We start from the raw sequence: 27,050 nt of genomic DNA, 5'->3' as shown, positions 1-27,050 counted from the left end.
TATTGGTTAACCATTTGAATGTGTTTCATTAAACTTACAGATTTTGCAAAACTAAAGAAGCTTTTTGTCTCTCCTGTGACTATGTTTGATGATCCTATCAAAAAGTAATAAATAACATATAAGAAAAGATTATTGAGAAAAAGATAATCTCCATTTTATATCTTTAAATCATTTATATAAGATGAATAAAATATATCAATATAATGATTAGTAATAATATATCAACCTTGACCAACATCCATATATATAATAGACCGACATTCAATTTTACAGCAAAGAATAGAAAAGTGGGACTAATATATTCTGTATGTATTAATATATCCTTTATTGCCTTTATACCGCTGCCGTCATGTTAGCTTTATGGATCTCTATGGATCTATTTCTCATATATTGCTCTTTCTTATTGACGATCAATTTCTCATATACATGTATTGCTCTTTTACGAATTGACAATTATATTTCTGTAGAATCCTTGATTGTCACGTATCAGTTTGCATCAATTCAACAGCTAAGAAACAGATATTAAAGAAATAAGGTAATTGGTGTTTGGCACTATTACTATTGGATTGATGGGTTGATTGGTGTTTAATGTCTAGTTGCAAATATTACATGCAAGAAAAAGGAATAATGCGTTATTTGAATCCTGCTTTGTAGAACAAAACACTGATTTAGCTTTGTATGCCCCACCTAGGGTCATTGTGCTTTTTATTTTTGGTCTGTGGGTCTGTCTGTACCTCAGTCTGACCTGCTTCAGATTAAAGTTTTTGATAAAGTTCCAATCAGCTTGAAACTTAGTACAAATGTTCCCTTTGATATGGTAGTCAAATTTTAATGCCAAATTAGAGTTTTGAACCCATTTTTATACATCTTGTAACACTATCTCCTTTTCCCCAATTTCAGTATTTATTTTAGTGCCAACAGAAAAGTAATATTTACACACTTATATAAAGTATTTTATAAGACTGTTAAAGTACGATGGCGACCTTGAGTTATAGACAATACAATTGTAATACAATACATAATTATTCATTGCTAGATTTAGCAATTGACTCATTGGCAATCATACCACATCTCCTAATCTACTTTTTTGTATCAAGACACAAGTTCCTACCATAAAGGACATATTTTCCCATTGGTTTGAGTAGTGAAACGCCTTTGTTTGTATCATCTCCACATAAACAGTCTAAAACGATATCCACACCCTCAGGGGTTAGTCTGAAATAAAAGTCAAAATTGTTTATCCTCCACAAAAACAGTCTAAAATGATATCCACACCCTCTGGGGATGGTCCAAGGAAAAACATTAATGAAAGTCACAACTTAATTTAAACATGTGCTAGATCATCACGGAGGATCTCTTTGCAACTCATAGGAAGTGGGGACAATTTTGACATACTATTTTGCATGTACAATTCACACAAAAACATGATTTAATCCTTTTTTTCTTGGAAAAGGAACTTGTTTTTAACATACAAATTATGGATATATATCAAACAGTCATTGTTTCACAGACGTGTAAATAAATAATCATAAAACACTAAAAATTTGGTACCATATTGTTGTTTCAAAATAGTTGAAATTTTAATTTAACTAGAGGCTTTAAAGAGCCTGTATCGCTCACCTTGGTCTATGTGAATATTAAACAATGGACACAGATGGATTCATGACAAAATTGTGTTTTGGTGATGGTGATGTGTTTGTAGATCTTACTTTACTAAACATTCTTGCTGCTTACAATTATCTCTATCTATAACAGTACTTTCTGTTGAAAATGTTATTGAAAATCTTCAAATTTTAAGAAAATTGTTAAAAATTGACTATGAAGGGCAATAACTCCTTAGGGGGTCAATTGACTATTTTGGTCATGGGACTGACTTATTTTTAGTTCTTACTTTGTTGTACATTATTGCTGTTTACAGTTTATCTCTATCTATAATAATATTCAAGATAATAACAAAAAAACAGCAAAATTTCCTCAAAATTACCAATTCAGGGGCAGCAACCTAACAACCGATTATCCGATTCATCTAAAAATTCCAGGGCAGATAGATCGTGACCTGATCAACAATTTTACTTCCTGTCAGATTTGCTCTTAATGCTCTGGTTTTTGAGTTATAAGCCAAAAACTGCATTTTACCCCCATGTTCTATTTTTAGCCATGGCGGCCATCTTGGTTTGTTGGCCGAGTTACCGGACACATTTTTTTAACTAGATACCCCAATGATGATTATGGCTAAGTTTGGTTAAATTTGGCACAGTAGTTTCAGAGGAGAAGATTTTTCTAAAAGATTACTAAGATTTACGAAAAATGGTGAAAAATTGACTATAAAGGGCAATAACTCCTAAAGTGGTCAACTGACCATTTTGGTCATGTTGACTTATTTGTAGATCTTACTTTGCTGAACATTATTGCTGTTTACAGTTTGTTTATCTCTATCTATAATAATATTCAAGATAATAACCAAAAACAGCAAAATTTCCTTAAAATTACAATTTCAGGGGCAGCAACCCAACAACGGAATGTCGGATTCATCTGAAAATGTCAGGGCAGATAGATCTTGACCTGATGAACAATTGTATCCCGACAGATTTGCTCTAAATGCTTTGGTTTTTGAGTTATAAGCCAAAAACTGCATTTTACCCCTATGTTCTATTTTTAGCCATGGCGGCCATCTTGGTTGGTTGGGCGGGTCACCGGACACATATTTTAAACTAGATACCCCAATGATGATTGTGGCCAAGTTTAGTTAAATTTGGCCCAGTAGTTTCAGAGGAGAAGATTTTTGTAAAAATTAACGCAGGACGACGACGACGGACGACGACGGACGACGGACGCCGGACACCAAGTGATGAGAAAAGCTCACTTGGCCTTTCGGCCAGGTGAGCTAAAAATGTGACTTGTCAACATTTGGATTGTCTTTTTGGCAGTTGTTTTAAAAGTATACCCATGTGTAAGGTAAAAGAAATTGTATGTTTATTAAATTGTTATTACTATTATGATTCAGTTTGTGATTTGTTTGTCATTCTTATTCACACCCGAATTAGTGAGTGAACAATTCAAATATACACCAGAATTAATGGAGCAGATAACAATAACCATTAACCTGTAAATGAGAGAGATAACAATTACCATTAACACATGACTTATTTATATAACAATAACCATTAACACCTGAATGAGTGAGATAACAATTACCATTAACTCATGAATGAGTGAGATAACAATAACCGTTAACCCCTGAATGAGAGAGATAACAATTACCATTAACTCCTGAATGAGTGAGATAACAATTACCATTAACTACTGAATGAGTGAGATAACAATTACCATTAAAACCTGAATGAGAGAGATAACAATTACCATTAACCCCTGAATGAGTGAGATAACAATTACCATTAACCCCTGAATGAGAGAGATAACAATTACCATTAACACCTGAATGAGTGAGATAACAATTTCCATTAACTCCTGAATTAGTGAGATTACAATTACCATTAACACCTGAATGAGTGAGATAACAATTACCATTTACCCCTGAATGAGTGAGATAACAATTACCATTAACACCTGAATGAGTGAGACAACAATTACCATTAAACCCTGAATGTGTGAGATAACAATTACCATTAACACCTGAATGTGTGAGAAAACAATTACCATTAACACCTGATTGAGTGAGATAACAATTACCGTTAACCCCTGAATGAGTGAAATAACAATAACCATTAGCATCTGAATGAGTGAGATAACAATTACCATTAACACCTGAATGAGTGAGATAACAATTACCATTAACACCTGAATGTGTGAGATTACAATTACCGTTGACTCCTCAATGAGTGAGATAACAATAACCATTAACTCCTGAATGAGTGAGATAACAATTACCATTAACTCCTGAATTAGTGAGATAACATTTACCATTAACCCCTGAATGAGTGAGATAACAATTACCATTAACCCCTGAATGAGTGAGATAACAATTACCATTAACACCTGATTTTGTGAGATTACAATTACCGTTAACTCCTCAATGAGTGAGATAACAATTACCATTTACCCCTGAATGAGTGAGATAACAATTACCATTTAACTCATGAATGAGTGAGATAACAATTACCATTAACACCTGAATGAGTGAGATAACAATAACCATTAACACCTGAATGATAGAGATAACAAATACCATTAACACATGAATGGGTGAGATAACAATTACCATTAACCCCTGAATGTGTGAGATTACAATTACCATTGACTCCTGAATGAGTGAGACAACAATTACCATTAACACATGAATGAGTGAGATAACAATTACCATTAACACATGAATGAGTGAGATCACAATTACCATTAACACCTGAATGAGTGGAATGACATTTACCATTAACCCCTGAATGAGTGAGATAACAATTACCATTAACTCCTGAATGAGTGAGATAACAATTACCATTAACACCTGAATGTGTGAGATAACAATTACCATTAACACCTGAATGAGTGGAATGACATTTACCATTAACCCCTGAATGAGTGAGATAACAATTACCATTAACTCCTGAATGAGTGAGATAACAATTACCATTAACTCCTGAATGTGTGAGATAAAAATTACCATTAACACCTGAATGAGTGAGATAACAATTACCATTAAACCCTGAATGTGTGAAATACCAATTACCATTAACCCCTGTACGAGTGAGATAACAATTACCATTAACACCTGAATGTGTGAGATAACAATTACCATTAACACCTGAATGAGTGGAATGACATTTACCATTGACCCCTGAATGAGTGAGATAACAATTACCATTAACTCCTGAATGAGTGAGATAACAATTACCATTAACTCCTGAATGTGTGAGATAACAATTACCATTAACACCTGAATGAGTGAGATAACAATTACCATTAAACCCTGAATGTGTGAAATAACAATTACCATTAACCCCTGTACGAGTGAGATAACAATTACCATTAACACCTGAATGAGTGAGATAACAATTACCATTAACTCCTGAATGAGTAAGATAACAATTACCATTAACACCTGAATGAGTGAGATAACAATTACCATTAACACCTGAATTAGTGAGATCACAATTACCATTAACTCCTGAATGAGTGGAATGACATTTACCATTAACCCCTGAATGAGTGAAATAACAATTATCATTGAAACCTGAATGAGTGAGATAACAATTACCATTAACACGTGAATGAGTGAGAAAACAATTACCATAAACTCCTGAATTAGTGAGATAACATTTACCATTAAATCCTGAATGATAGAGATAACTATTACCATTAACACCTGCATGAGTGAAATAACAATTACCATTAACACCTGAATGAGTGAGATAAAAATTACCATTAATACCTGAATGAGTGAGATAACAATTACCATTAACCCCTGAATGAGTGAGAAAACAATTACCATTAACTCCTGAATGAGTGAGATAACAATTACCATTAACTCCTGAATTAGTGAGATAACATTTACCATTAACTCCTGAATGAGAGAGATAACAATTACCATTAACTCCTGATTGAGTGAGATAACAATTACCATTAACCCCTGAATGAGTGAGATAACAATTACCATTAACCCCTGTATGTGTGAGACAACAATTACCATTAACACCTGAATGAGTGAGATAACAATTACCATTAACCCCTGTATGTGTGAGAAAACAATTACCATTAACTCCTGAATTAGTGAGATAACATTTACCATTAACTCCTGAATGAGAGAGATAACAATTACCATTAACTCCTGATTGAGTGAGATAACAATTACCATTAACCCCTGAATGAGTGAGATAACAATTACCATTAACTCCTGAATGAGTGAGACAACAATTACCATTAACTCCTGAATGAGTGAGATAACAATTACCATTAACTCCTGAATGAGTGAGATAACAATTACCATTCTAATGCAACAACGTTTGTAACGTTCATTTTGGTTGGATAACGTCACTTTCTTACATGGCATCAATTGACAATTGATGCTATGGGACGTACGCGCAAGCGCAGACGGCATATGACAGATTTTAAATACATGTTTTAACGTTGTTTTCTGTCAGTTTCATTAGAATGGAGATAACAATATTGTATTTTAAGCTCCGACGGCATCAATTGGGGATTTGATGGTCGCAAATACCCGTTAACTGTCTCCGCTTACGCGTCGCCAGTAAACTTAATTTGCGACCATCAAATCCCCAATTGATGCCGTCGGAGCTTAAAATACAATACAGTTATCTCCTAATTAACTCCTAAATGAGAGAGATAACAATGAGTGAGATAACAATTACCATTAACCCCTGAATGTGTGAGATAACAATTACCATTTACTCCTGAATGAGTGAAATAACAATTACCATTAACCCCTGTACGAGTGAGATAACAATTACCATTAACACCTGAATGAGTGAGATAACAATTACCATTAACTCCTGAATGAGTAAGATAACAATTACCATTAACACCTGAATGAGTGAGATAACAATTACCATTAACACCTGAATTAGTGAGATCACAATTACCATTAACTCCTGAATGAGTGGAATGACATTTACCATTAACCCCTGAATGAGTGAAATAACAATTATCATTGAAACCTGAATGAGTGAGATAACAATTACCATTAACACGTGAATGAGTGAGAAAACAATTACCATAAACTCCTGAATTAGTGAGATAACATTTACCATTAAATCCTGAATGATAGAGATAACTATTACCATTAACACCTGCATGAGTGAAATAACAATTACCATTAACACCTGAATGAGTGAGATAAAAATTACCATTAATACCTGAATGAGTGAGATAACAATTACCATTAACCCCTGAATGAGTGAGAAAACAATTACCATTAACTCCTGAATGAGTGAGATAACAATTACCATTAACTCCTGAATTAGTGAGATAACATTTACCATTAACTCCTGAATGAGAGAGATAACAATTACCATTAACTCCTGATTGAGTGAGATAACAATTACCATTAACCCCTGAATGAGTGAGATAACAATTACCATTAACCCCTGTATGTGTGAGACAACAATTACCATTAACACCTGAATGAGTGAGATAACAATTACCATTAACCCCTGTATGTGTGAGAAAACAATTACCATTAACTCCTGAATTAGTGAGATAACATTTACCATTAACTCCTGAATGAGAGAGATAACAATTACCATTAACTCCTGATTGAGTGAGATAACAATTACCATTAACCCCTGAATGAGTGAGATAACAATTACCATTAACTCCTGAATGAGTGAGACAACAATTACCATTAACTCCTGAATGAGTGAGATAACAATTACCATTAACTCCTGAATGAGTGAGATAACAATTACCATTCTAATGCAACAACGTTTGTAACGTTCATTTTGGTTGGATAACGTCACTTTCTTACATGGCATCAATTGACAATTGATGCTATGGGACGTACGCGCAAGCGCAGACGGCATATGACAGATTTTAAATACATGTTTTAACGTTGTTTTCTGTCAGTTTCATTAGAATGGAGATAACAATATTGTATTTTAAGCTCCGACGGCATCAATTGGGGATTTGATGGTCGCAAATACCCGTTAACTGTCTCCGCTTACGCGTCGCCAGTAAACTTAATTTGCGACCATCAAATCCCCAATTGATGCCGTCGGAGCTTAAAATACAATACAGTTATCTCCTAATTAACTCCTAAATGAGAGAGATAACAATGAGTGAGATAACAATTACCATTAACCCCTGAATGTGTGAGATAACAATTACCATTTACTCCTGAATGAGTGAGATAACAATAACCATTAACTCCTGAATGAGTGAGATAACAATTACCATTAACTCCTGAATGAGTGAGTTAACAATGACCATTAACTCCTGAATGAGTGAGATAACAATTACCATTAACTCCTGAATGAGAGAGATAACAATTACCATTAACACCTGAATGAGTGAGATAACAATTACCATTAACTCCTGAATGAGAGAGATAACAATTACCATTAACACCTGAATGAGTGAGAAAACAATTACCATTAACACCTGAATGAGAGAGATAACAATTACCATTAACTCCTGAATGAGTGAGAAAACAATTACCATTTACCCCTGAATGAGTGAGATAACAATTACCATTAACCCCTGAATGTGTGAGATAACAATTATCATTTACTCCTGAATGAGTGAGATAACAATAACCATTAACTCCTGAATGAGTGAGATAACAATTACCATTAACTCCTGAATGAGTGAGTTAACAATGACCATTAACACCTGAATGAGAGAGATAACAATTACCATTAACTCCTGAATGAGTGAGATAACAATTACCATTAACCCCTGAATGAGTGAGAAAACAATTACCATTTACCCCTGAATGTGTGAGATAACAATTACCATTAACCCCTGAATGAGTGAGATAACAATTACCATTAACCCCTGAATGAGTGAGAAAACAATGACCATTAACACCTGAATGAGAGAGATAACAATTACCATTAATCCCTGAATGAGTGAGATAACAATTACCATTAACTCCTGAAAAAATGAGATAACAATTCCCGTTTACTCCTGTATGAGTAAGATAACAATTTACATAGCCCATGAATGAGTAAGATGACAATTAACATTAACCCCTGAATGAGAGAAATAACGCAAATGTGTGCGATAACAGGTATCCTTGACTCCTGATTGAGTGAGAAAACAACATTAACCCCTGAATTAAGTTAGATAATAATTACCGTAAACCCCTGAATGAGTGGGATGACATTTACCGCAAACCCCTGAATGAGTGAGATAACAATTACCATTAACACCTGAATGAGAGAGATAACAATTACCATTAACACCTGGATGAGTGAGATAACAATTACCATTAACTCCTGAATGAGTGAGATAACAATTATCATTAACCCCTGAATGAGTGAGATAACAATTACCATTAACTCCTGAATGAGTGAGATAACAATTACCATTAACACCTGAATGTGTGAGATAACAATTAACATTAACACCTGAATGTGTGAGATAACAATTACCATTAACACCTGAATGAGTGAGAAAACAATTACCATTAACACCTGAATGAGTGAGATAACAATTACCATTAACACCTGAATGAGTGAGATAACAATTACCATTAACACCTGAATGTGTGAGAAAACAATTACCATTAACACCTGAATGTGTGAGAAAACAATTACCATTAACCCCTGAATGAGTGAGATAACAATTACCATTAACTCCTGAATGAGTGAAATAACAATTACCATTAACCCCTGTACGAGTGAGATAACAATTACCATTAACTCCTGAATGAGAGAGATAACAATTACCATTAACCCCAGAATGTGTGAGATAACAATTACCATTAACCCCTGAATGAGTGAGATAACAATTACCATTAACCCCTGAATGAGTGAGAAAACAATTACCATTTACCCCTGAATGAGTGAGACAACAATTACCATTAACTCCTAAATGAATGAGTTAACAATTACCATTAATCCCTGAATGAGTGAGACAACAATTCCAATTAACACCTGAATGAGAGAGATAACAATTACCATTAACACCTGAATGAGAGAGATAACAATTACCATTAATCCCTGAATGAGTGAGATAACAATTACCATTAACTCCTGAAAAAATGAGATAACAATTCCCGTTTACTCCTGTATGAGTAAGATAACAATTTACATAGCCCATGAATGAGTAAGATGACAATTAACATTAACCACTGAATGAGAGAAATAACGCAAATGTGTGCGATAACAGGTATCCTTGACTCCTGATTGAGTGAGAAAACAACATTAACCCCTGAATTAAGTTAGATAATAATTACCGTAAACCCCTGAATGAGTGGGGTGACATTTACCGTAAACCCCTGAATGGGTGTGCTACAAAAATATAACACGTAAATGTTGCGCTGTAATAGAATTATGAATCTGTAAAACATTAATTGATAAGAGTCTATGGGTTAGTCCAGCAATGAATTGTTATTCTATTTCGTATCATAATGGTAATATAGAATTGCAATGTATCTAATGTAATAATTGAACGTAATGAGAAAATTACCTTTTTCTGCACACTTTTATAATCTAAAATAAGACTACTTATAATTCGATATTCCAGAGTTCCTCGAAAAGTGGTGGTCCTTAAATGTTTTGACCACCAAATTTCACAAGTATCTTCACAATTTTGTTATTTTGCAATAGACACAATAGTGGGGACCAGCAGATTTCTTCAAGGACCACCAGGAAAAGAAAGCTTTCGAGAACTCTGGTATTCAAGTATGTGACATTTATTTATATTTTGTACACTGGAGTATTGTTATATTTTGATCGTAATGTTCTTACTTTCTAACTTCCTGTGAGTAATCTACTACTCTATCAAATAAATGGTCCACACTCTCCTTTACAAACTCATGTTTGTAATAAGAAGCTGTGCCATATACCGTCACGTTCTCCACCGTCTTACACAGTTGGCCTAATGCTTGTCCCTACAAAAAATAATGTTAATATAAGAATAAGAAAATAAGGAGATTTGGTATAATTGTCTATGAGACAACTCTCCACTAGACTTAAAATGCCATAGAAATTAACAACTATAAGTTATCGTATGGCCTTTGACAATGAGCAAAACCCATAACGCATAGTCAGTCAGCTATAAAAGGCCCCGAAATTACCATGGTATTAGGAACTAAACTTTATTAAAACACGTCCTGTAATTATCCAAACACATCCTACAGTAGTTATTTTAATACGCTTGCAATCAAACAAGAAGTAATGATAACCATAATTTAAATTTCCGTTGCATCTCCCTCCTACCAAGATTTTCGGAAGGAAAAAGAACAGACACGAACATTTTAATATACTAGTATATGAGGATCTGGATGGGGTTTATAGGACACAGAATAATGGATACACACAAAAATACATGAATGAGGATCCCCCATCAAGACCTTTACGTCTTCTTGAAGGATGGACAAGCGTTCACACAATATGATAAGACAAGAATGTGTCCCCAGTACACGGATGCCCCATCCGCACTATCATTTTCTATGTTCAGTGGACCGTGAAAATGGGGGAAAATCTCTAATTTGGCATTAAAATTAGAAAGATCATAGCATAGGGAACATGTGTACTAAGTTTTAAGTTGATCGGTCGAACGAACGGACGAACGAACGGACGCACAGACCAGAAAACATAATGCCCATAAATGGGGCATAAAAATTAGTTGAGAATGAAATACTATAGTAAAGAGACTAGTGACCAGCTTCAATTATGTGATCGCCGCGATATAGCCTTTTTGTGCTAATACGGCGTAAAGAAAACAACAATCAATCAATCAATTATGTGATACGTTAAAAAAAAGTACTAACCAAATTGTTAGCAATAAAATAACAACCTCTAAAGAGAAGGGATTAACCACATTTTCATTTTGATGACTTTTCCGGACGGGCAACGACAGTAACTGGGAATTAACTACATTCAAAGACTAATAATACAATGTTGGTGTAATAAGCCCAGGTACATCATCATGCATAAAGTAAAAAGTCTGACATATGCAAGAAAAACCTTCATAACATTGCATGAATATAACATGGACTTTGTATCGGACATATTTAACACGAACTGGAGCTAACTGCGTTATGATATTTAAAACATTACGTTGTCATTAATGGGAAAGGAACTTTATGGTTATCAGGAGACGATTTCCGTGATTTCCTGTCAAAATAGTTATTCTGCAATCTCTTCGCAGTAGAACTATATTGATTGTATATCAAATCGTATGATGTAAATGAGGCAAATATATATTGTCAAATAATGACATTATAAAAGAACTTTTATGGTACATATGAATAGACATTACAAAGCCATTTAATGAGTTTGATGTCTGAAATCTGACGGATATTGATTAAGGCCCCAAAAGGTAAGGCGATAGGAATAAAGGGAGTGGTAGGGTTGATGTCAATGAGAAAAGTAATAAACGATGCAAACAAACAAAAACAACAAAAAAAAACATCTAATATACAGTCTTTAACAATGGACAAGGGTATACAAAATATGTTAATATAAATATTAGGACATATATGGTATGATTGTCAATGAGACAACTATCCGTCAGAGTAAAAATAAGAATGTAGTACTTAAGCATTTGTATGGTCTTCAAAAATGAGATAACCCATACCGTATAGTTGGCTATAAAAGACTCCAACATGAAAAATGTAAAACATTTCAAACAAGTAACTAACGGTCTAATTATGAATTACTTTAACTTTTAAATTGTGAACTTTCCATTTCTATGTAGCAACATTCCAGCAGCGCCTGCACATGAATGATTTGCCAGTTGGAACGATATTCCAGAATTTGCATTTCCTATAAAAAAAATTATTGATTGAGGGTTGCTGCTGGGAAGGAAGCTATTAAAACAAGAGTTCTTAGTGGTGAAGTTGAAATCTTCCCTTCGAACATTTTACGGACGCCATCACGAGTTGGTTGACCGTCATTGAATACCGTTTCATCGATGATTACGGTTAAAAAATGTAACCACATTCCCGCCCTGTTTCCCTTGAACGTGGCCTACCGAAAAAGGTTAATCACCCAGTTGTTACTAACAAAAGCAATACGATAGATGTCACATATACCCCTTCCGGAGCACCTGAGATCACCCCAAGGTTTTGGTTGGGTTCGTGTTCCTCAGTTTATAGGTTTATAGGTTGTATTTTGTATTTTGTATACTATAGTTTGTCTGCTTGTCTTTTTCTTTTTGAGCCATGGCGTTGTCAGTTTATTTTCGACTTATGAGTTTTCAATGTACCGCTAGTATTCTTTCACCTCTCTTTTCGAAAACATATATACTGACAATAAAATTACAAAAGAACAAAAACGACGGACAGACAAAACACAAGAAAAAAAACTAAAGACTGAGCACCACGAGGAAAAGGAGGGTTAATCTCGGATACTCCGGAAGGGTTGGTAGTTCCTTCCCCACATGTGGCACCCGTCGTGTTGTTCATGTAAGTACACACCCGGTAATCAGTCTAATTCGGTAGGTCACATTCGGGAAAAGTGCCGGGATTGAAGTTACGACATTTAGGAACATTGAAGTTTAAATATTCCTTTGGTCTCTTTTGCCTTGTATATAATTTAAAAAAAAAAACTATGACAGACTAGCTGAACTAGTTTTTAGCAGAGCAATTGTAAATAAATCCACCAAATTCCTTACACAGTTCCTTCCAAAAATTCATATATATATATATATATATATACAAAAGGCAACCAATGATGAAGTTTCTCTCTTGAAATGAGCTCAGATAATCAATATTTGCTTGGATTCTGAAAACTAACTTTTAAAAGATATTTTCTATTTAATTCTGATTGTTTGAGACAACCATTAACTTTTTTTACATTTCACCCAAATTTAAGTTTGTTTATCAAAGTCAGTGTTATTCTACCACCATTTTGCGTTAACTAACATAATTACCCATACAAGATACAGACATTTAAAACAGACATTTTTTAAATGTCTTGTCATGTATGAAGCTCAAGCATCGGACGCAATACTAGTATACATTAAAAAGAATATGCCTAAACAAATGAAGTTACTGAACAAACGGAGTAAAAGTGAAAGCCTTACAAGTACATGGTGGAAAGAAGTGAACAAACTAAGTCTCTAAAATATATTGTAAACAACTTACCACACCACCACCAACAGAATGAACAAACACAGATTGTCCTTTCCTCAGGTTGGCCATGTCAAACAACATGATATAAGCAGTTAAGTAGTTCATCGCTAATGCAGCACCGTCTTGATAGCTCATATTGTCTGGCATTTTGTACACCAACTGAGCAGGAAGTACAACGGCCTCTGCCCAAGCATTGTAATCACAAAAACCAATAACCCTGTCTCCAACCTGGAAATAAAACATATTCTGGTAAGTATGAAATAATACATCAACAAAAGACTCAGAAATATGCATGCCTTAAGATTGAATTCTACTAATAGGCAATACTACACGTTAGGAAAACGCAAATACAAAGTAAGGTGGTATGGGCGTATAAATTAAAAATGACAGAACTTGTTCATACTTTGCCAAAACCTAGTATATCATGATTTGCTCAAAAATATTTAAAAAAAATTGGTTACCATGCATTTTCTCAAGATACTTGTTGTGACAAAATGACATATTTTGTATGGCTTATACAGGAAAAAAACATCGTTATGATATTAGAAGCTCAACTAAATGATAGAATTGTAAAAATAAATTAAGAGAATATAGCCTTTAGAAATTGCTTTGAGAATATATAAAGAAAAGATATGGTCACGTACGTGTTTTTCCGGCTAAAACATAAAATAGCAAAATAGCAAACAACCTTAAATAAAGTCAATGAATTGCATTTCAGAATGTGTGGTACATTCGGTTTGATTTCGCCATGAATACTTATACGTATATCTACGTATATATAGCAACCAGTTTTATTATTTATTCAATTTCAAGATATCTTATAACATTATGTAAAAAGTAAAATCACAAAAATATTGAACACCGAGGAAAATTCAAATGGGAAAGTCCCTAATCAAATGGCAAAACCTAAAGCTATAACACATCCAACAAATGGAATGTAAGATATCTCAATTAGTTTATAAGATATCTTATTAATTTCAAATTAAATAAGATCTCTGAAAAAAATATATAAAAGATATCTTATATAGTTTATATGATATATTTTAAAATAAACAAGACATCATTTATCTAAATAAGATATTCAATAACTAAATGAGATACTTGAAACTGAATAATATATCTTTATAAACTGTTTTGTAAGATATTTTATTTAATCTATAAGATATCTTATTTAGTGTATTTAGTGTTGATCAATTAACAAGATACATCATTTAGTTAATAAGATATCGTATTAACATATTAAGATATCGTTTAAATAGAATAAAGATAAGACGGTCATATTGGTAGCAATGTCGATGGCTTCTTCCAATCTGACTGCAAAGCGTAATCTTGTTTTCTATCGAGCCATGGATACAAATCATCATATAAGTTAAAATTCCCGAGTAACAAAAATAATGTTATTTCTATTATAATAGTGAAGATGCCCATATACATCGATAACAATGCCCCATGTATTGCTGTTTCATCGTTTGTACCTAGCACTCGCTAAGGGACAACTAAAAGTGAAATATTACTGAAAATATTATATTGCAGCCATGGTTTAAAATAACTTTTACAAAAACCTGCAAGCAAATGCTAATTAACCATATTCTTCGCATCAAAAATTGAGTAGTTGTGTCTAAAAACGGCAATAAACTGTTATTACGTAATGGGAATATTGAAGACAGCATCAAAAGGACAACACACTGATGCCTATGAGAGAAATAATTCTGGCAAAATCATTATTTAATCAACTGATAGCTATAACGATTTCTCAGTTAATAGAAAAAATTACATTGTAAGCTTTTTCAATTGCGATGTTAAAATGTACAATATCGTGGGCGTTCGAAAATGTCGATTTTGACAACACTAATTAAGTCCTGTTTTATCTCGAATGGTAAAGTGTCTGTCAATAAGTTCTTGAGAGAAAATCTAAACTTATTTTAAAGGTAATCGAATATTAGGTTTTTCCATGTTGGGAATATTTTCCATGTTGGGAATATTTTCCATGTTGGGAATATATTCCAGTGCAGTTTTTACTGCAAAGTAACCAATACATTGGTTTTTTTTTCTATTTAGGTATATTTACTGAAATAAGAAAACAGTCGATAAATCTATGTTGGCGATGAGAGTCAAAGTAATCTACCATTTATTTCTTTGTTAAAGTCGATCAACTTACAAGAGCCCTTTGACTACTTGAGTATTGTATATTCTTCTCTAATCTCATCATTGCCATATTTAGTGTGACCTCCCATTGACCTCATGTGATGATTGTAAGTCTGTCTTTTATCCGAATTCGACTTAACTATCAACATGTGTATTCGTCATAAAATAGGTTACAGAAAGTTTAAGTTATTACCATATGAACGACACGGTAATATTTTACATGTTTTCACATCAAATATTTTTAATCACGATGAGATGGATATATTCAGGGGGTGGGGATCAACGATAAGCATCTTTCATATCGCAGCGTATTTAGTCTAAAATGTCTAAAATGATGAAAAATAATAATCAAGTTTGACGTTAATATTTTTTTTTTTGCATTAATACTCAAATAAACCACGAAAATCTCTTTTCTAAATTTTATTAAACGTAAGATGATTTTTTTGTATATCAAGGGAAAATTTGACAAGAAATCATGGTCGCGACTGAATGTCTGTGTGGGAGGCATAACTACGCAACCACGACCATTCAAATTCGATCTCCATACGGGAATAGTAATCACGTTGTAATCACGTTCTGTGCACGTTCAAGAACCCTTGCATCATGCAATAATTTGAAATGGCCTTATGCAATGAATATTTTAGCCCCTACCAAACATAGCAATTCGGGTAACAGTCTTTTAAAAAAGAAATCATCCTGGGAGACCCCCTCTAATGAATCTTCCTATTGTGTTTATTGCAATTGTCTGGTCTCTGCCATAGACACATATAATTTGTTTCTACGTTTATACAATATCAAATTTAGATTGTGTGAACTGCATGTACACTCATGAAGTTTAGCTGTTACAGTGGTAATATTGGTGGGAATGGGTATGAGGACTATTGAGAAACTGATTATTATAAATAATTTATAAAGGGAGTTTGTACGCCACCTTTCGGTCGTTCTTCATTTTACTTGATATATCTCACCTCGCTTTTTATTGATTGATGGACTGATAGCTGTTAAATGCTAATGTAGCGCACTCTTATTGTGTCGAAACCAGAAGAAACTACCCTAAAACTAAATTAAAAAAACTAGGCAAAACACCTTATGGAAAGATGAAATCGTTGTTTAAAACATAATTAATATTCGTTTTTAAAAGAAATCTACTTTGAATGCTTGTTCTGTTAATTTTTTTTTAGTACATAGTACATGACCTGGAAGGTAAATACTGACTCCTTTGTAACAAAGTAACAAATACTACTCCATGCAACTCTTAAGAAAATTTAAAAAAAAGAAAAAAAAAGAGGGGGATTTATTTTTTTAATAATTTTGTTTTAAAGGAGCATGTTTTTTTTTAAATAAAAATGAATTCATTTCCATTTACTTTCTACTTTATTTAACAGGCAGTCGATTCTTAAACTGACTTGGTGTCTTTAAAGAATAGAACAGACAGTCATAATTGAACCTTCTTCTTTCCACATTAATTATATAAGCTATTCTTGTCCAGGGATTTGTTATATTATGGAAAACACAAAATCAACTTTCTACATATGTCAAATGAATACAAGTAAATCAATACAACGCATAATTTGATCTTAAAATAGCCATCCTGTCTTTCACAGATAAATGTTCAAAAGTAGATTTTGATGAATGTGCAGAATTTGTATGAAGTTAATTGATTGATGGCGAGATATGGTCCAAATCTTGAGTCACAAACCTTTCTATGTAACTTTCATTCATACGTGTGTTTTCAACATTTATCACCGACGTATGCTTTAAGCAGAAACATTATCAATCATTGTACGATTTTTAGTTACTAGGAGTAGTGTCACGAACAGAATATTTCAAATGGTGATAAATGATTCTGACAGCGGATAGTGTAGGTGTTCGGACCACAGTCAAATCGATATATGTCTTCTATTTTTATTTAACTCGCCATAATACTCTTGTAAACCTGCACGAAACGCATGTTTAGCTATAACAAATATTACCTTGGATGTTCAACGCTGCACATATCATGCCTATTTGCATACATTCTCAAAAGAAATCAAATAAATTTGTACATTATATGCTTGACCATTAAGTGCAATTTTGTGGTATATATTATTCGTCATAGACATTTATTATATTAATGGTGACACCTTTTTATAGGATCAAAGTAGCAATTAACCAGTCGAGGAATATAATTTTAAACTAACCCTAATTATTGATCATTTGTTCCTAACTTATTCATATTAATATCAAACATTCAATATTAGAAAGTTCTGACTTTGGCTTTTTTGTTAATTGATGTCTAGGAATTGACTGATGCTGGAAATTCAGATCAGTCTATTTAAAAAAAGAGGAATAAACTATACTATATCTTCTAGTTCAGTGACAAAATGTACTATAATCTCAAAAATCTGTCGATATCAAAAGCTTGGGGTTTTCAGAATAGGATTATTCAATTTAGTTAGCAAAATCTCAATTTATTTTGTTGTTTGTTTTTAATGGAAAATGAAATACATTGATATACAAATTAATTCAGATCAGATTCAATAGGGAGCAGCGGTAATGCCCATCCCCGACCCACTGTGTCCAACAGGGAGCAGCGGTAATGCCCATCCCCGACCCACTGTGTCCAATAGGGAGCAGCGGTAATGCCCATCCCCGACCCACTGTGTCCAACAGGGAGCAGCGGTAATGCCCATCCCCGACCCACTGTGTCCAACAGGGAGCAGCGGTAATGCCCATCCCCGACCCACTGTGTCCAACAGGGAGCAGCGGTAATGCCCATCCCCGACCCACTGTTTCCAATAGGGAGCAGCGGTAATGCCCATCCCCGACCCACTGTGTCCAATAGGGAGCAGCGGTATTGCCCATCCCCGACCCACTGTGTCCAATAGGGAGCAGCGGTAATGCCCATCCCCGACCCACTGTGTCCAATAGGGAGCAGCGGTAATGCCCATCCCCGACCCACTGTGTCCAACAGGGAGCAGCGGTAATGCCCATCCCCGACCCACTGTGTCCAACAGGGAGCAGCGGTAATGCCCATCCCCGACCCACTGTGTCCAACAGGGAGCAGCGGTAATGCCCATCCCCGACCCACTGTGTCCAATAGGGAGCAGCGGTAATGCCCATCCCCGACCCACTGTGTCCAATAGGGAGCAGCGGTATTGCCCATCCCCGACCCACTGTGTCCAATAGGGAGCAGCGGTATTGCCCATCCCCGACCCACTGTGTCCAATAGGGAACAGCGGTAATGCCCATCCCCGACCCACTGTGTCCAACAGGGAGCAGCGGTAATGCCCATCCCCGACCCACTGTGTCCCTTTGAATTGGTTACTGCTTTATTATTTTAATATATCTATGTTTGACATGATAACTATTAAAAACTAGAGGCTCTAAAGAGCCTGTGTCGCTCACCTTGGTCTATGTGACTATTAAACAAAGGAAGCAGATGGATTCATGACAAAATTGTATTTTGGTGATGGTGATGTGTTTGTACATCTTACTTTACTGAACATCCTTGCAGCTTACAATTATCTCTATCTATAATGAAGTTGGCCCAGTAGTTTCAGTGGAAAATGTTAGTAAAAATTTACAAATTTTATAAAAATTGTTGAAAATTGACTATAAAGGACAATAACTCCTTAGGGGGTCAATTGACCATTTCGGTCATGTTGACTTATTTGTAAATCTTACTTTGCTGAACATTATTGCTGTTTACAGTTTATTTCTATCTATAATAATTTTCAAGATAATAACCAAAAACAGTAAAATTTCCTTAAAATTACCAATTCAGGGGCAAGAACCCAACAACGGGTTGTCCGATTTATCTGAAAATTTCAGGGCAGATAGATCTTGACCTGATAAACAATTTATCCCCCTGTCAGATTTGCTCTAAAGGCTTTGGTTTTTGAGTTATAAGCCAAAAACTGCATTTTACCCCTATCTTCTATTTTTAGCCATGGCGGCCATCTTGGTTGGATGGCCGGGTCATCGGACACATTTTTTAAACTAGATACCCAAAAGATGATTGTGGATAAGTTTGGATTAATTTGGCCCAGTAGTTTCAGAGGAGAAGATTTTTGTAAAAGATTACTAAGATTTACGAAAAATGGTTAAAAATTGACTATAAAGGGCAATAACTCCTATATGGGTCAACTGACCATTTCGGTCATGTTGACTTATTTGTAGATCTTACTTTGCTGAACATTATTGCTGTTTACAGTTTATCTCTATCTATAATAATATTCAAGATAATAACCATATAACGGCAAAATTTCCTTAAAATTGCCAATTCAGGGGCAGCAACCCAACAACCGGTTGTCCGATTCGTCTGAAAATTTTAGGGCAGATAGATCTTGACTTAATAAACAATTTAACCCCATGTCAGATTTGCTCTAAATGCTTCGGTTTCAGAGTTATAAGCCAAAAACTGCATTTGACCCCTATGTTCTATTTTTAGCCATGGCAGCCATCTTGGTTGGATGGCCGGGTCATCGGACACACTTTTTAAACTAGATACCCAAAAGATGATTGTGGATAAGTTTGGATTAATTTGGCCCAGTAGTTTCAGAGGAGAAGATTTTTGTAAAAGATTACTAAGATTTACGAAAAATGGTTAAAAATTGACTATAAAGGGCAATAACTCCTATATGGGTCAACTGACCATTTCGGTCATGTTGACTTATTTGTAAATCTTACTTTGCTGAACATTATTGCTGTTTACAGTTTATTTCTATCTTTAATAATTTTCAAGATAATAACCAAAAACAGTAAAATTTCCTTAAAATTACCAATTCAGGGGCAGCAACCCAACAACAGGTTGTCAGATTCATCTGAAAATTTCAGGGTAGATAGATCTTGACCTGATAAACAATTTTTTAATGTCAGATTTGCTCTTAATGCTTTGGTTTTTAAGTTATAAGCCAAAAACTGCATTTTACCCCTATGTTCTATTTTTAGCCATGGCGGCCATCTTGGTTGGTTGGCCGGGTCCCTGGACACATTTTTTAAACTAGATACCCCAAAGATAATTGTGGCCAAGTTTGGATAAATTTGGCCCAGTGGTTTCAGAGGAGAAAATTTTTGTAAAAGATTACTAAGATTTACGAAAAATGGTTAAAAATTGACTATAAAGGGCAATTACTCCTATATGGGTCAACTGACCATTTCGGTCATGTTGACTTATTTGTAGATCTTACTTTGCTGAACATTATTGCTGTTTACAGTTTATCTCTATCTATAATAATATTCAAGATAATAACCATATAACGGCAAAATTTCCTTAAAATTGCCAATTCAGGGGCAGCAACCCAACAACCGGTTGTCCGTTTCGTCTGAAAATTTTAGGGCAGATAGATCTTGACTTAATAAACAATTTAACCCCTGTCAGATTTGCTCTAAATGCTTCGGTTTCAGAGTTATAAGCCAAAAACTGCATTTGACCCCTATGTTCTATTTTTAGCCATGGCGGCCATCTTGGTTGGTTGGCCGGGTAACCGAACACATTTTTTAAACTAGATACCCCAATGATGATTGTGGCCAAGTTTGGTTAAATTTGGCCCAGTAGTTTCAGAGGAGAAGATTTTTGTAAAAGTTAACGACGACGGACGACGGACGACGGACGACGGACGACGCCGGACGACGACGGACGCCGGACGCCAAGTGATGAGAAAAGCTCACTTGGCCCTTCGGGCCAGGTGAGCTAAAAAATGTGACTCGGTCCGCTCGGCTCGCCGCTCTTCTTACAATAAATCCGGGATCTCCCCCAGGATCTGGTGTCAATGCGGTGAGTAAAAAGTCTGGTTGGCCGTTGACTTCCAAAATTTAAGGAAATGATCTGAAGTATGTTTCAAACATTGTAGAATGAAGAAACTGAAACTGTTGGTCTAATTTTAAACGTGAGCTGTCTATGATTAATTGCAATTTGAAATCAATTCCGAATATTTACAAAAAAAAATAGTTTTGTTACCGAAATCAGTTCTATACTGAAATAAAATTGTGAATGGAAATGGGGAATGTGTCAAAGAGACAACAATTGAAAGTACGTTTTTTTTTCTTTATAATGCACTATTTTAGACTTTCAAGCTTTGACAAATACAAAAAACTGAACTAAACCATGATACAATGTGTGAAAATCAAAGTCGACCAGAGAGCATGATGTGACATCTATGACAGTGTTAAAATATCGATATACTAGTATTCGAAACGTATGTATTCCTTTATCGTTGTCTATAGTAAATCAATGGAATGGATACGGTCATTGGTAAAAATTCGGCATTATAATGGGATGATGGGTAATACCTGTTTTTATAGCCAAAGACCCAAAATGAAAGCAAGCTCAGATGACTAAAGAGCTAAAACTAAGCTATTAAGTAAATAGTAAAGTAAGGATACCTTTATAAATGTACTTGTCTTGGTAGTTTAACCTTTGATTTATCACAATTTTAGGCCTGTTATACTTAATGAAATGATGTGTATCATATAGCCATGATATATATAGTAATGAAAATTGACTTTGCCAAAACAGACTTCATTAAACCTTTTTGTTAATAAAATTCAAATTTAAGGCGGGAATTGTTCTGTGATGTCAGCAAGCTACAAAAGAATATAGTATGTCTGAGTCATGTAGGCATGTAAAATTAGATGAAACACCTGTCTTTAACCCTGTTCTCCTCCGATGTCCTCAACCTCAAAATGTAGCCATTTAAAGCACGCACCCCAAACCCTGTTGCAGCCTCGAATCATAGTAATTACAACACCTACATTGAACCATGCTGTATCTTCTCTGACGCCTTAATTAACATCGAAACTTAGTTAAAGCACGTACCTTAAATCCTGTTGTATCTCCTCCGACTGCCTCTACCTCTCCTGAACACTCAAATCCCATCGTTATGGGAGTTTTAGGTGGGTTGTCTAGAATGCCTTGACGAACCATCAGATCAAAAAAATTAAGTCCACTGAAAAATAAGAAAAACTTACAGTGCGATTTAATTTATATAAAGACAGAATTTCACAACTTGCAATTACATACAAAACAGTGTCATCATCATTCCGCCCAGCAGCCAGTGTTTCGGTACTAGGCAACCATACGGAATTCGTAAAGGAGAAAAACACATACTTTATAGTCGGCAATAAAAAATGTAAAATAATTAAAACGATAATTACAAAACAAATTACGAAAAACGAAAATGACAGATATGAACTATCGACGACAACTAAACTGAGGTTAAACATGTTTGTGAGTGCTCAATCCTCCCCTAACCAGGGACAGTGGTGTAACAGCAAATCATAAGAACAGACTTGAACAACCAGTAGCAATTGGTTGAACTCAAAAGATCGATACAAGGCACAAAACAACTAACAAAGCCAATAAAAAAGGCAACGTGCATTTAAGTCCAATCTTAATTGGCTTGGATTCTCTTTTTTCCTACTGAAGGAAGGTGGTTCTCTCCAGGCACCCCAGCTTCCTCCATCAATTAAAACTGACCGCCACGAAATAGAACAATAGTGATGAAAGTGGCATTAAATACCTATCAATCGATCAATCAATCAGGATCAAAGTATCACTCATTCCACATCCAACGGATTTAGTGTAAATAAACTGTCTGATAAATGCACGGCCTTGCGCATTTCCAAAGTATAAGTAAACAGTATCGACAGGATTTAGAATATTGAGGTGTCATTAATGTGCTTATACAGTAATGCATCGTAAGTTACGTTCAGAATAAGTTTATTCAAAGGATCAACTAGTTTGCATGGATCGTATCTAAATTTACGGGCTTCATAAACAACATCACCGTAAAAAAATACGATGTGATACCCCGTTTTTTATAACGATATTGCATTCTTCCTAGCAGATAATATACCTGAGCTTAAAAAGGTGTCAGACCACCAATTACTCCCTCCAATTTAGTCCTACTCTTACACAAAATAGTGCTTTTGATGTCATTGTTTACTTAAACTAACCAAAAGATTTGCAGAAATGAAACTTTTGGTGAAAGGGAAATATATTTAGACCATTTTGAGCCAAAATTCACTTGTCTATGAGTTTGTGTTAAAAATGCAGGTATAATGCGTTACATAGTACACTGATTTAAGATTTCCAGAAAACCGGGAGTTATTTTGGTAGTACCTGTGTTTTCAAGATCAGAAATTTCTTATAAGACTTTAAACATTGGTTGAAAATTGGCCAGTAGAAAGGTCATGTATGTTCAATTCATGATATATCTGGTTTCCTTGAAGTTAAACTATGATATACCTGGTTTCCTTGAAGTTAAACTATGATATACCTGGTTTCCTTGAAGTTAAACTTAAGGTAAAATATTTAGAAAGCTGTAAAAATTGTAAAATTTGGTTGGACAGATAGGGATTTTTAATTGGTGGTCTGACACCTAAACTCAATGAAATCGTAAAAATGATCGGAAAGAGGATGATGTTGATGATAAAGACGACGCCGATGATGATGATGATGACAATGACGACGTCGACGGTGATGATGATGAAGATGAAACAGTGAAGCTAAACCTTATCAATTTATACGTTCGTTCACGTTAATACAGTATTTCCCGTTCACTTCCATCCGTGTTTGATTTGTCCAAGTGTCAACCCAAGATGTTACACATATTGATCAAGATATCAAAATTCAACATTGAGTGTTTACTTTCTGAATTATCTGTCAACTTAAGACTTTGTTTTGCATATGGGTCAACAGCCATTTTCAATAAACATCTGGTAGTCATAGTAATAATAATAAGATGAAAAAATAATCCATTGAGTTTACGATAACACTGTTGATGGACTATCAGGGGAACCATCCACTCAGAAGTCACTGCGTTGATAAATATAGACATGATTCAAATGAAATCTCAAATACATGAACATTTCCAGTCATTCTTCGGTGATTCCCTATATAATTAACCAGATTTTTCCAACAAAAAGGGGGAGGCCGGGGTCCCCTGGATTCGCCTATGATGACTTAAAATCAATCTAAGTCGTAAGTTATTTTGATAATCAGACTCCAGTGGTGGTTCCAATAAACGCGCAAAGTGCGTATCGCCCCTTTTTGATCGCCATTTTTTTGGAACGATATTTACAAGTTTCTAGTATAAAATCGTCCAAAATAATGTTTTAAATTATCGGGAATTGCCCCTTTCAAAAATCTTGCTTCCAACCCTGATATAGGTCAAATAACATATGTACGGCTGATGAAATTCGGTAAAATCGTATTAAAGGATATATTCTAGCATTTGTTCTATTGGGCTTAAAAGAGAACACATTATTTTTGGGGGGATTTTTTTTAATTGGTATTGTTGAAACTTTACCAGTTGTTTTAACGTCAAATAGTAAATGTAAATTAAAGAATACCATATGGATAAAAAATATTTTTTGCTTTTTTTTTTTGGAAGATGAAACTGCTTATATTTTCATTAATTTCATTTTGCTTCAAAGAGAACATCTTTTTCCTCTGGGATATGTTTTTGTTCACGTTGTTGCAGATATACGGGTTGTGTTAACTTTAGTTGTAAACAGTGAATATAAATTAAAGATTACCATATGGTTCAAAAGTAACAAAGTTAACTGTAAATATTTAGCCCAGAAAAATAAATCAAGTCATCAATTCATTTATCTGAGAGGAATAAGCCTATTAAAGCTTCACAAAAATAATGTAAAAGGATATAAAACAGCACAATATGTTGAAGATTGCATTAACATATCAAAACAAAATAAATCTATAGAAAATCGATGTTAGATTTTGTTTACCATGCTTTGACTCGTATCAGCACTTCTCCTTCATTAGGTGTTGGTTCCGATTTTTGTTGAGTTTTCAACATTTTAACTCCTCCAAATCCTGTCAAAACAATAGTCCTCATTTGCTTTCCTTTTGGTGCACTACTGTCGTCTGCGGCTTTTCCTTCGCCAGCCATTTCTGTGGACGGTTCTGTCATGATAACAAAAATCACACTAACAAATGGTAGTTAGAAAAGAAACGTAGGATCTGATTGAGAAATAACTACAACGGAAGGCCAACTCCGAAGAAATATCGATCCCGAGGCTCGGTGACAGGATAACAGATCGATGTGGACAGTTTTATACGATGTATCTAATCACTACATTGTATAATTGGTTGGATATATTCTTAGTTATGTGGAAAGATAATTGAAAAGGGAAAAAAGTATTAATTACACTATATTGTAATGTATGAGGCAATTACTGATTTGTGTTTTGGAAGTGATAATTTGTTTTGAGGACACTGAGTGAATTCTTTATCTATCTTTCTTCTCTTGGACAAGGTCTTGTTCTGTTCAAGGTCTAAGGTCTTTTAATGCATATATATATACAAAGCTTAATTAAATGAATCAATTTCTACGGAAAGTATAAAGCAAGATCAAGACGGGAGCTGTTTTACGTGCAAGGGTTACAAGTGCTTTTGAAAGCTAATACATATATAATTGTTTCAAGCGCAGCCAGTATTCCAAGTACTTACAACACACATTATGAAACAAAAAATCGAAATCAGATGTAAGTTAAAATCAAACTTTTCATTATCAAATTATGAATAATTTCCAGTAAATGCATTTCACAAAAAAACAAAATACATCTGATTTCGATTTTTCAAAATTCATATGATATAAAATCAGGCTTTAAATCTTTAACTTTTTTTTATGAGTTTTACTTTCCGAAATTTTCGATATTTTTACTTTTTGTCATATCGAGCACAATGAGAGGTTAGCCTGGTCTGCTTTTGCATGGTTGCTAAATTTTTAACTTAAAAAACTCACATGCATGTTAAAATAATCCTACACTAAAAATATAGGTAAAACTTGTGTCCTTTTTTCGTAAATCCTGCTCAACTTACTTCCATGCATTTGCAACTACATCATATAGTATCACTAAACTAAATTTTGATGTAAAGTGGACCCAAAGTCCAGATAAAAATTAAAGAAGACCAAATGAATCTATCTTTTCCTGTATAGTAAGCTACAAACTTGGTAAATACGCATGCCTATATATATGACCCTATGTATTACGTAATCCGAAATTCGAACATTAGAAAAATGTCAACTTATATCAAATCTATATATATAGTGAGGTAGGATACCATTAGCTTATCTTCAAGGTATATTATATTCTAATGTCCTTACATACTTGCTACTTTTGGCAATATTTTCATACGATCCTCATTTGAAACATAAAAAGTTAATTCACAAAAATACTGAAC

The 27,050-nt window shown here is 34.3% G+C and overlaps 1 protein-coding gene across 2 annotated transcripts in view; it reads right to left on the bottom strand.

The window, feature by feature from the left end:
• Positions 1 to 26,819, bottom strand: part of LOC139522971 (synaptic vesicle membrane protein VAT-1 homolog-like) — a 33,756-nt gene extending 6,937 nt beyond the window's left edge. The window contains exons 1-7 of one of the 2 annotated variants that reach the window (XM_071316661.1): positions 26,688 to 26,819; positions 25,592 to 25,769; positions 22,659 to 22,788; positions 13,727 to 13,942; positions 10,383 to 10,525; positions 1,112 to 1,215; positions 39 to 94 (exon numbers count right to left, since the gene is read on the bottom strand). In XM_071316661.1, the coding sequence (XP_071172762.1) occupies positions 39 to 94; positions 1,112 to 1,215; positions 10,383 to 10,525; positions 13,727 to 13,942; positions 22,659 to 22,788; positions 25,592 to 25,769; positions 26,688 to 26,697 (837 nt within the window). In that variant the 5' untranslated portion in view covers positions 26,698 to 26,819. Of the gene's footprint in view, positions 1 to 38; positions 95 to 1,111; positions 1,216 to 10,382; positions 10,526 to 13,726; positions 13,943 to 22,658; positions 22,789 to 25,591; positions 25,770 to 26,610; positions 26,628 to 26,687 lie in introns of those variants that run through there. The other variant, XM_071316662.1, reaches the window with a different exon arrangement.
• Positions 26,820 to 27,050: the final 231 nt, after the last annotated feature.

This window comes from Mytilus edulis, chromosome 5 (genome assembly GCF_963676685.1).
Source record: "Mytilus edulis chromosome 5, xbMytEdul2.2, whole genome shotgun sequence".
NCBI classification, from domain to species: domain Eukaryota; kingdom Metazoa; phylum Mollusca; class Bivalvia; order Mytilida; family Mytilidae; genus Mytilus; species Mytilus edulis.
This window is presented reverse-complemented; position numbering and strand designations above follow the sequence as displayed.